The sequence below is a fragment of the Pygoscelis adeliae genome, unplaced genomic scaffold, assembly GCF_000699105.1.
Source record: "Pygoscelis adeliae isolate BGI_AS28 unplaced genomic scaffold, ASM69910v1 Scaffold659, whole genome shotgun sequence".
Classification (NCBI taxonomy): domain Eukaryota; kingdom Metazoa; phylum Chordata; class Aves; order Sphenisciformes; family Spheniscidae; genus Pygoscelis; species Pygoscelis adeliae.
The window spans coordinates 190,051-202,101 of record NW_008825546.1 but is presented as its reverse complement, the minus strand read 5'-3'; the positions used below and the strand labels follow the sequence as shown (position 1 = coordinate 202,101).

The 12,051-nt window shown below is 44.5% G+C and overlaps 1 protein-coding gene across 1 annotated transcript in view; it reads right to left on the bottom strand.

Annotated features, from left to right (window-relative positions):
- HORMAD2 (HORMA domain containing 2) overlaps positions 1-12,051 on the bottom strand; it is a 22,482-nt gene that overhangs the window by 1,658 nt on the left and 8,773 nt on the right. The window contains exons 8-11 of the mRNA XM_009332039.1: positions 10,655-10,806; positions 9,840-10,093; positions 8,844-8,952; positions 7,702-7,766 (exon numbers count right to left, since the gene is read on the bottom strand). Of these exons, the coding sequence (XP_009330314.1) occupies positions 7,702-7,766; positions 8,844-8,952; positions 9,840-10,093; positions 10,655-10,806 (580 nt within the window). The remainder of the gene's footprint in view (positions 1-7,701; positions 7,767-8,843; positions 8,953-9,839; positions 10,094-10,654; positions 10,807-12,051) is intronic.

Genomic DNA, 12,051 nt, shown 5'->3' with positions numbered 1-12,051 from the left:
CCCGATATCCAGCTGCTCAAACTGGCATTTTAGGCAGTTATTTACTTTCCTCTCCCTGGCATCGTTTTAACCTGTCTGCTTCCTTTTTTGAAGTAAAGGGCCCAGAGGGGGGAAACACTGCATCCAAAAACTCTCCAGTGCTAACACAGCTGCAGGGTTTGTACCCTGTCCTGCTGGCCACACAACAAAGCAAAGCGATGAACCCCAGTCTCCCAGCCCCCAGTCACCTGAGTAAGGCAGCTCTCCTCCTATTTTAGTCTAAACCGCATAAAGACAGCATCAGCTAGAGTTGGTGCTTTTATTTCCTCTATTGAGGAATGGATCTTCTGCAGCACAGGCAACTACTCAGTAAAGTTTTTACCCCTTTGCTATTCCTCCTAAATTTTCTGCATGGATGGGATACTTTTGAGGCGGGAGAAATAGCCACAAGCAGCTGCTCACGCAGAGTCCACTGCAACTCTCCCTCGGTTTTCCTCCCCTTTACCACAGGCAGCATGACCTCCTAACAGGAACCTGAGATGAGAAGAGTAAAAACATCTATGCAAGCCATCAAGTGCTCTAGACAGGCACTATTCATCTATTGAATGAATAAGATGTCAGCTGTGTGAGGTATTTCACCAAAGCCAGCATGTCCCGTCCTGCCCCTGCCCAGCTACAAGTTCATGTAGGAACTCGGAGCCAGGAACAGACCCCAAGTCCAACTTCCAGGTCCCATCCTTAGCCAAACACTCAAGGTTCTTCCCCAGAAATGTTGCTTTAAATGGGATTAAGTCAGATCCTACGTAAGTTTATTTGACTTTAACCAGAAGGTAAACCTCTTAAATAGTGTGGTGAAAAGCAGGAAATCCCTCCCATTGACTAAACATACAATCAAAGCCTCCAGCGGTTGATTAATTCTAATTTTTCCCATGTACTGGGATGCTTGATTTAGAATAACTGATGGGAGAGCTTGCGCTGTGTGAATGTTGGTTTTTTGTCTCACACAACCACTACAGGCCCTCGGCTCCACGGATGAGCCAGGTGCTATAAAAGCAGATAGGACAAGGCCCAGGCCCTCGCACGCTTACCCTGCAAAGGGACCGTGCTGACAACAGGACAGGTGGGACAAGTCCCGATCAAGTAGCAAAGACAGGAACAGACCCATGACCTCCTGAGTCCGAGGTGTAGTTCTGGGTCTAGGTCATACCATGAACACACAGTGAGTTTGAATCTCCTGTTTTACAATACTGCACTACGTGTAAAAAAGTAGTATGTTGCCGCAAAATTTTTCTGTAAAAATGCAGCTAACTTGTGAATCATACAAGTGTTACTAATTTCTGGCATAAAACTAACAGGACAGCTGCACATTGTCTGGAGAAGATATCAGGCTAAAAATAGATTAGACTTAGATTAAAGCCTTCCCAAGGCAGACTGGTGGATGAAACAGAATGAGCAGACCACAGCTACACTGCTATTCTTAGATAGACAAAATCAGGACCTAGTTTTGTGCTCTGCAATTTTCAATCCCCAGTGTCCCCACGTATTCCAGCCAAAAATTCCCAACATAAATCGAAGCAAATTTACAGCTCTTCTGACATGTGTTTTGCTTCCCAAGGCATCCTATGTAGGAAAGCTAAAATTGCACAAGAGCATTCAACTGTGTCCCTCTTTGTCCCTGGCCTGCCCCATGCTGAGATTTGGCACTTGGCAAATTTTATGCCCTCAGAAGAGTTCCCTTTGTCAGGGACACGGAGTGTTTAGTTTGGTACCTTGTAACTATCCTGACAAATTCGGAAGCACATTAATGTCAAAAGAAGTCCAGTTCCATCAAGGGAGCCAGAAGAATAAGGACTGAGATACAAGACTTAACTGCTGAAATGAGGCAAAATGATCCTCAGGTGTCAGGGGGCATCTATCATCATGAGGAAACTTTAATCAGAGAGAGCCAGTGCCTGATGTATCCTGTGATTTCAGCTGCAAACATTGACTCGATAGCACAGCAAACGCTTGCCACTTTCAAAAATCAAGCCAGTGACTCTTTAAATTGATCCCCTAAGGCCTGAGGCATCCCTGGTGAACGGCCATTTCTCTCTGGTTGAAGGCAGTAACTCCCGTCTACTCACTGACCGTTGGCTGCTCTCTGCTCTCCAAGCACAGCAAAAATCAAGGTTCACAAGGTATGTCATGGTGTCCACTGAAAGGACAAGAGGAAATGGACACACGCCGAAATACAGGAAATTCCATTAAACATAAGGACAAACTTTTTTTTGCTGTGAGGGCGATCAAATACTGGCACAAGTTGTCCAGAGAGGTTGTGGAGTCTCCATCTTTGGAGATATTCAACACCTGACTGGACAAGGTCCTGAGAAACCTGCTCCACTTCACCCTGCTTTGAGCAGGTAGGTTGGACACGACGATCTCCAATTGTCCCTTCTGACCGCAGTGATGCAGCGAAGGCAGCACAGTGGTTAAACACTCGACGCAGGGCTCAGCACCGGTCTCTTATCAGTTTCCAGTAAAGCGATTGCACTGACAGTGGAATTAATCCTGATTTTCATCTGTACAAGTGGAGGAGAATCATGCTGGTTAGCATGAAAGCCAATTTACGCAGGTGGAAGAATGAAAGACACTCACTGTAGTGTTTCTGTGGAAACTTGCCACATTTTTGTCCCCAGAAAGCCATGCCAACACATCACTGACTACCACTAGTCCTCTTCCTTTTCCATAGCTCACTGTTAAAATCTTTGACATTCAACGCAATTTCTTTTTCACGTACTGGAAGTCTCACAGGCCTACTCTATACCTCATGTATCTTGTAGCATTTAAAGGCCTAATGAACAGATTTTTCCAGAGTATAAAAAAAAAAAATTCTTCAAAAATACCTGTTGAAAAAAAATTTATCCATCTCTATCCTTATAATCTCTTCCGGGGCCCTCAATCACAATGTACACTGCCGTGCCGGCCATTCTGATTGCCGGATCACAATCTAATACGCCTCCCAAAACCAGAAGCCTTCCCCCGTAAGATTACAGCACTGTAACCGAGGAGGCAAAAAGCAATGGATACTCCTTCTGCCTATTAGGCTGCTACCCAACTTAGTCCCTCGTGACATTAGACCTGCCCAACCTTAATTTATGCAGATTTCTTTAGACGGTCTGGTTGCTAGCACGTACGTTATGAACATATGTAAAGGCAGCCAGCACGGAAGCTCCACGTCTTCCCGCAGATGTCCCTGGGTAGCTGTCAGGGAATCTGAGGGCGCAAGGGTTAAATCTCCCCGGATCTGTGGGATGACGGGCCTCACCTCTGAATGAAGAGATCACTAGGAAATGTTTCCTGCACACTAGACAGGGATAACTCATGCAAGGGATGAATGGCCCCAAGATACAGCTAAGGATCTGACGTGAATTGAGAGAAGCCAGGAATTTCCTGACCTCCCTGTCTCACTCCTCCCAGAATGGCCTGAGCTCACAGGAAGGAGAGAGGCAAGCTCATCTCTGAATCTTTCTCTCTTCATTGTTTGGGTCTGTGTAGCCTCAGCTGGTTTGGAGGAGAAAATGTTCTGGGAACTTCTCATCAGATACAGCTCTCTTGATAGACAGTTAGAGATAAACCTTTCTATTTTTTTCTTTTCTGCAGAAGTTCAAGATAATGACATTGCCACAGAAAAATGCTTTCCTATTGCTCTGCAAATGGCAGGCTTCACCCTTCAACTGCTTTCTGTCGTGGCAATTTTAAAAGTGGTTTGTCTGGGAAAAATCAGACAACAAAGGTCTTGATCTCCAAGCTGTTATTCTGCAACTGGATCCACTTGCGCTGACCTTCACTTTCAGACAGAAGCTGCCTACAACACGGAAGCTCAGCAAAGGCACAAGAATCTCCATCAGGGTGACCAGGGCCCTGGGCACCAACAGGGCACTGACCACTGGCAAACACAACAGATACTACTCACAATGTGTCATCCATGAAAGACTGTTCACACTGGCTTCCATCGCTGACACAGTCCCTTGCAGAAGGAGGATGTGGCCAGGTAGCCAAGTCTTCTGCATGGGAGCAGCAGCTGGAGGCCAGACCGGCTATCCTCTGAGGTCTAAAACAGCACTGATTTACAACATTTAGGTATGAATCTCTCCCTAGACATCTAACTTTCAGACAGCTCCAGTTAAGAGAGCTAATCCGCATGGCAGGATTATGCCTACAGCAGGCAGTGAATCACAGTACAGAGACCCCTGAGCTACCACTGATCCAAACTGATTATGTCCACGCAAGGCCAAGTGTCAACACGCTTCCTCATGTCCCACAGCAGTCTAGGAGCATAAGCATGGCCAGTCTAGCAGCATAAGCAGTGTCTGGCCCTAGCTAATGAAGCCAGAAACTTGGGAGGCAGAACTGACTTGTGCTGTGCTGCTACAGCCACACCATTTCTAGCTCTGGCACAGGCTCGGTCAGGGGCAATTCAGGGCTCTCTGCACGGCTGCTTCACTGTGCAGTGAGACTGTGCTCTAAGGACCACCCCAGAACTTCAGCCCACAGCTTCCTGATGGGAGATAAAAGCCTGCAGAGGCGTCCACATGGTCAGATTTTACTCATCTTCTAGTTCTGTTTCATTCCAAACTCATTCCACTGCAACATGTTTGCTTACGTGAAGACAAAGCTTACCAAAATCAATCTGCAGGACAAGAACATTAAAGGATTCACAAAGGATGAAGGACTGAAGAATTCAAGAAGTTATCTTAAGTTCAGTGCAGGACCCCATTCTCATCAGCAGATTTCTATAAGCTAAATCAATGGGCAGCAATTCCCTATTTTACCCAACTCTTCACAACTCCTCGAATGCCAGTGGAAAGTAGCAAGACGCATAAAGATAGCACATGGGGCCAAATCCTTGGCTGATGCAATCAGAAAAACTCTCCTGAAGTCAGCAGAGGTAGGCTAATTTACATGCTGGTGTCTAACTCTGGATGATTAAGTACAGAGATGCTTTGCTGGGAAAGGGCAATCTCTCATTTGATCCTAAGTATCATCAATCATGAGATTGCAGATAACAAGCCAGTTGAGTACATGTAAATTTTTCTCCAATCTGAAAAGCCTCTGTCAGAGACTCTCCATGGCCATTACTAAAGCCCAGTTACAGTTCTAACTGGACAGGAATAGCTGCTTCTTGTTTGGCAGATCTGCATCCTTTGCCTCTCCCATGTCCATTAGATAAAAATAAGCCTTTAATACTTTCATTCCTGGTCTTCCTGAAGAGCTGTAGGTCAGGGAGATAATGACCAATAAACTCAGTTCCAACAGCAGAGTTTTTATTTTTGATAACCAGGGAACCAGAAAGAATACAGCAGTTCACTTCAGATAAAGAGCAGCAATGGGCTCGTCCACATTTCCAAAAGCAACGTGTGACTGTGGGTACCATTTTTGAACTCAGCACTTCCTGAGTATCAAATCCTTGTGCAAATACCAAATTCTGGGACACTCCAAATTGTTTTAGTTAGGTCTGAAAATCTTGGCCTGAATGTTTAACTGTACAGAGAGCACCTTTAAACCCAAGTCCCCGAGGTGCTGCTCCCCGGACAGCTGAACAGCTAACACTGCGCTGCCACCAGAAGGGCAGGTGTCCCTCCCGGACCCTCTTTGCCCATTCCTTGCTGTCCGGTCTTGCCTGCTCCCTTGCGGTAGTGCTGGTATGTCAGTGATCATTCGGCGAGTTAGTTCAAGGGGATCTTCTTCTGGTGGAAACCTAACACTCAAAGTCACGCACTTAGCAGCGCAAGCCTAAGGGCTCACACCTGCCTCAATGAAGGGAGACCTCCATGGCCCAGGCTAGGTTGTTCCCAGGGCCCCTCACACACCAAGCTGATTAAATTCCAAAATCCAGGAGAAAACAAGTCACTTTGGACGACCTTATAGCTCCTTAAAGCAGAGAGCTTCTCTGAACACACTTGACAGTTGGACAATGCTATTACTTGACTGTACTGTAATCTGGATAGCAACAAGGTGTTTGCATTCACACCCCAACAGGACTACTTCTACCCATCTTACCTATACTTGACCCTGTTAGATAATACCTAACTCAGACTTCCCATCCACCCAAGCTTGTCCTCATTTTTTAAGACAAACTTCACTCACCAGTTTGGCTTCCTGATTCAAGTGGAATACACAATGGTTATTTGTTTTAACCACTTCCCTCAGAAAAGAAGGGAAAGTCCCTCTCACATGGAAAAGAGTGTCAGATTTTTATTAGCACTGGCCTTACAATGATGATCTGCACTTTTTAACTAGTGACTTGACTTTGTTTTTCCCTAAACTTACTGAAATATTAGCCAACTTTTAAGCTATGATGGTTTAAAAAACAGTATCAAAGAACACATTAAAAAACCCTCTGCCATGCAGAATCTACCAGGCAGAGGGCTTGGGATTTTTTTTTTTTAAGTCTTTGGACGCATACAATGGATAAAGTGATTCTTCCATTTTTCAGCAACTAACGCTGTTTCCACCACCTCCAGACACTCTCACTATTGCTACCGTATTCTAATGAAATTCACATGCTGCCAGACAGAGGTGTCTGGTGCTCTGCTTACAATCGTGACAGACCTGAAAGAATGTCAGAGCATGAATCAGTGGGACAACCATGAGTTACAAACAAAAAAGGCTCCTGTTTTCACACAGACGACAGAATAAACAATGATCAGAAGGAAACTGGAGGATGTGACACAAAAAAAAATGTGGTTAAAGTTTGAAAAATACCAGCCTAGGCACAGAAGTTCATTTCTAAGATCCAGAGTCAAGGCAAATACTTCACAGATGCCTTTTGAATGACACGTTAAGTTGTAGTCTCCAGTTGCTGTCTGGGTTAGACACCCCGGGATTCTTTTCAACAGAGGCGGGGAAAATTTTAGTAGCAATTTCCTACTCTCATTAACTTATTCTGTAAAGATTCAGTTTCTGAACATGCAAGCTCACACGATTTTCAACTGATTTGAATGGGAGGAGGATCAAGTGGCAACTCGGGTGGTATTCAGAGATTTGTCCTGTCACTGAAAAAAACCTCTGCACAAGGCCATGAATTCGAGCTCTGATTCTGATTCAGGGTTTCGCCTGGGCAGCCTTCAGGATGGAATTAATTTCACATAACTTTACTTATCTAAAATTACATGTCTGGTCTACCCTAGTTCTTTGGGTTGCCCCAACAACCACTGAAAAAGAGATCAGCACCTCCAGGGATAATTCGTCCTATCCTAGAGAGGTAGCCAAAAAGGGATAGGATCCAGTAAGTACCTGTGACTCACATGTAAAGATAGTCTGGAAGCAAGAAAGGAGAGGTGAAGACCATGTTAGGCAACAAACACACTCTTCAAACCTAAAACAGGATGGTGATTTCAGAACCTTAATCCAAAACCACACCCACAGGTAAACCAGCCTGGTTGGGACACTGATACGGTTAGTCTGCGTGTGTAATTCGCAAGTGCCAGCTCCAGAGAACAGTACAAAATTCTTGTACTGGATGCGTGAAATAAGCCGACCATGGAAAGTTTCTTCCTAAATGCTTCCAGTTCATGCCTATATCCCTATGCCATAATACTTTGTAGCCTCTATGCATTTTGATACTGCACAATAAATCCACTAATGTTAGTTGAATCTTGTGCCATCCTAGATGACATAATGTTCCGTGGCAATGAATTTCACCTTGCCTGGCGTATCTTAGAGCCACTAAAATTTGCTCACCTGCTGAGATGCCCTTGAGCGAGGCATCCTGCCCGTCTCCTTTATTTCCATCTTCTTCCTTCCACCTACGATCCAAACATCTAATCAAAACCAGCTCCAAAGTTAAAACCCCACATTTAATTGAAAAAAAAAACCCAGAAGCCTGATTAAACCACTGTAGCAAAATCCCATGCCTGATCTGAAATTGGGTAACCTTTGCTCTCAGGCCCTGCCAACACTGGCAGTTTATTCCTAGAAACAGAGATTTCAGAATAAAGTGTCATCTGAACGTGCAACACATCAACTTGCAGCAGCTCCTATCAATGAAACTTAAACCCCACTTAAACTCAGGAAACCTGGTTTCCTAAGGAAACAAAGCTTATGCCTGCATGTGCTCTATCCAAGTGGGTGTGTGTATGGGGAAGGAGGGGAGCTGTCCTCTGTATGTTGACCTTATTAGACGGTTTCAATAAAATTTGATGGGGGGTCCCAAAGTGCTTCAGTTTCATGAAAACAGGCAACTGGTTAGAGGAGGAAGATCTTATTAATATCCCCACAGTGGAAAAGGTGGCAGTATGAGTTCACCCCTTATTAGTCATTGGAGAATCTGCAGCAGAAAGACCTGAAAAGGTGACTTCATAGGCAGCCAAGCTTCTTTATTCCACTGCTTGGGGATCTCAGGAATGCTATTTACCATTTTGTCACTAGATGGTATTGTTCCACAGGCTATATCCGAGAGCCTCAAAGGTCAAATGCAGCATGGTATATCAGATGCTAGGTGGACTGAAGTGCGAGAAAAGGCTTTTTTCCTGTATTTTCCTGTATGTTTTCACATATGGAAGTCATTAGCAAAATCAAACTGTAACAGCTAAAGGAAAAGAGCTTTGGGGAAAATGTGGATAATGCAACTCGGTATTGATGAACTGTGCATTTCCTCCACATCTGAAAAAAACTGCTGAGAGAAAGAGGTGGAAAGATATTGATTAAAAATGGAATGTTTCTGCTGACAAACCAAGCACATAAAACAAGCCCTTTATTATAGTTCAATCTCATTTGACACAAAATTCAAACAGCCTGACAAACAGTAAGTGAGAAAACCTGAATATTATGCTAGGATACAGTCATGAGCACAAGCTCCTTCAGTTTTGAAACTAGGCATTTACCTGTATCTTGAAGGTAAAAAGAAGATGCTTCCATTTTGCAGCCTGGATGGGTGTCACTTTTGTCCTCTCCACGCTCAGTTGAATCTGCTCTGGCAGGGAGAGGGTGATTCTGTAAAGCAAATGATGCTTTGTCTTAATAGCATAGCCTAAAAAATATGCCAAGGTGGTAAATCCATAAACCCAGCACTAATAGGGATGAGATTTTCACAGCTCCTCAGTGTCCAGGCCTTCCTTCTCCCAAGCCTACGGGTCTTTCAAGGGAGAAATTTTCTAAGAAAAAACAGAATTCCAACCTAAACGGCTTCCTATCTTCATGAGTTAGTTATGCTGGGGTTTATTCCCTGGCACCAACCACCTAAAATTAAACCGTCAAGTCTGAGCTACCAGTCGAGGCTGCCTCTTCTGTCATTTTGGAGAGGCACCACCAGAGGACCATTCATTCCAGCCTGCCTTGGTGTCTAAGGAAATTATCTGAATTCCCGGCTAAAGATGCCTCCTCCTCCACTAAGCACAGAGGGGGGCCTAAAGAAATTAGGCACGACACACGACTTTTAGATGGCTAGAGGTAAGTGGAAGGAATCCCACCTGACTACACAGTGGAACGTGGCTTAGTCCTGAGAAACGCCAAGTGGAAATGCAAAGCTCTGCAGTTTGCTCCATTTTGTGCATCTCTGCGTATAAGTGTGCATGTGTGCGCGTGCGTGCACACGCATGTGCTGTGCGTGTGTGCACACGCACGTGCTGTGGGTCTCTGTACAATCACTGCCCTCTTCTGGGAGAACATACGGCACTCAGTAAGTCAGTGGATATTGGAATGAAATTCACTTTATGTCTATGTACTTCCAGCCTCAGTGTTCAACCTGCTGCAGCGCTGCTGCCCTACACAAGCTGAAACCCTTATTAAACTAGGATTCTGAGAAAATGGTTTTTTTAAGGAGCGTTTTGCTAGATCAACTCCATTCCTTCAGCGAGAACCGAACAGAGCTGTTTCTATACCTTTGTGCTCCCCTCCTCTTCCTCTTCATCACAGTCTAACCCTTGATGGGAGATCTCAGTAGGGCCAGTCTTCTGGATCAGGTTGCTTTCAACTGTCCCCATTCTTTTCTTTTCAGTTGTCACTCTCACCTTCATGAGGTGGAACCCAGTGGAGACTGACCCTACTCTCAGGTTGACAGGATCGCCATCAAACAACAGGTCACCAGGGCTGCCATCTTCCTTAAAGCCCGGGGGTTGGTAATCTTTGGGAGTTACTACACAGGGAGAAAGAACCCACTCATGTCAGAGAAATCAAGTTCCATCCCTCCTTAATCTGATTTATAAAGAACAAGTGCATAGCAGCCTCAAGTAACAACATCAACTAGTAAAAAATATTCTGGGGTTTTTTATCAGGAAGAAGGGAGAGAATGCAAAGGAAAAAAAATGAGCTGAGCAAATGTTATTAGGGAGCTCAAAGAAATAATGACTTTAGGGTGCTGAGATACCATTAATGTGCTCAACTTTCTGGAGCGGTACCTGACAAACGCAGGATGCCTGTTCCTTAAAAAAACAAACACAAAAACTGTGAAGGAGAAGGATGTCTCCCTTTCACACTGCACGGCTGTACTTCTTACACGAATGCTCAACCCTTTCTTAAAAAGCATCTGCCATCCCTGTGTGTCAGAAGGCTTTACTATGTTTTACACCATTTCTCAGTTCACAGCTTCTACCATTTCACCTTTCTATGCTTTACTTACTTTACAGGGGCTCATGATTAGCATAGAAACTGGTGTAAAGGGAATTTTTCTCCACAGCACACACTGTTCTCCACCTACCATCATTGTAGTAGAGGAGTTTCATGGTCAGGGTAATGTCATTGGGAAGCGGCCCGAGGTTTTGCATTAACAGGTACAGTTTACGGATCAGGAGCCTGCTGGCCTGTTTAACGTCCTCGCTGCACACCCCATTCACAAAGTTCATTTGGTTGCTACAGTCGGAAGAAGAATAACAGATTTGTTTTCCTCAGTCATGAATATTCACGATCTAATTACAAATACAGTGCACCCACTGACTTGTCTGAAACCACCAGCAACAAAGCTACAATGCCTTTATGTAATTTCCAGATAAACAGGGAAGTGAAACAGACTCCAGGGATGAGGTGGCATCAGCAAAACAACAGCTCTAAACTAAGAGGCATGGCATTTACATTTGAACAGACTTTGTAGCTGGGGCAATGGACCCCATTATACAAATGTCATGACTCACTTGTTTGAACATGATTAAATTGGATCAAAGGACCATAAAACAAGTGCCTTTCACCTAAGCAATTTCAGGAATGAGAGGAATGAGGTGAGAATCCCATATAAAGCTGATTCATCACAGGGGCTATTTTCAAGTCCATTTTGCAGTTTGAAGAGAAGTGAATTGCATGTTCTCACTTCAATTCCATGTAAGAAAAGCTAGTTCAGAAGCACATTTTTCAAAAGTGACTAAGGGGAATTCCTCTCACCTCCTTCACCCATCCAAATGTCAGCTGGCTAGTCTAAGCAAGCAGTCTAGACTGAGATAAACGTCTAACAGAAGTGGGATGAATCGCCCTCTGGAGGAGTTTGTTTCTCGAGGTAGATGAGATGAGCAGCTTAGATCAGCCAGCTAACTTTAGACGGTTGAAGATGGACTAGATGAATCACTACGTGACTAAGGAACCTAAACTTCCTTAACTTTCAATGAGAAGGGGCCATAAAAAAAAATGTAGCTCCTCCACTACGTCTTTGGAAGACCACTGGCAGGTAGATGACACTATACAGGCCAGATGGTCCCTAACACAATTATCCCAAATCACTTCAAAAGCAGTAAGTAACCCAAGAGAGCAGAGAGGATCCCAGGGCTGAATATGACTGACTAAACCACCGGAAGGAACAGCTTTGTTAAGACTGATTTCCCCTTCCAGCTGAAGCTTCTTGGCTCGTCATGAAAACCCAGTGGCTGTTGAACAGCTGGAATTCGCAGGGTACGCGGGGTATCGTTTGGTAGGCTCCAAACTGCCAACAGCAAAACTCTGTGCTGAGCACACTGCAATTAGATTAAATCCTGTATGTTCAGAAACGTACATCAAGTGAGAGGACAAACGCTGGCAATGTCTAAGGTGGAGTAGGCATTGCCTACTTAGGTAGGCCTAAGAGAAGGCCTACCTTCTCTTTACACATGACCTTTACAAGTCTTGGGATTAGCA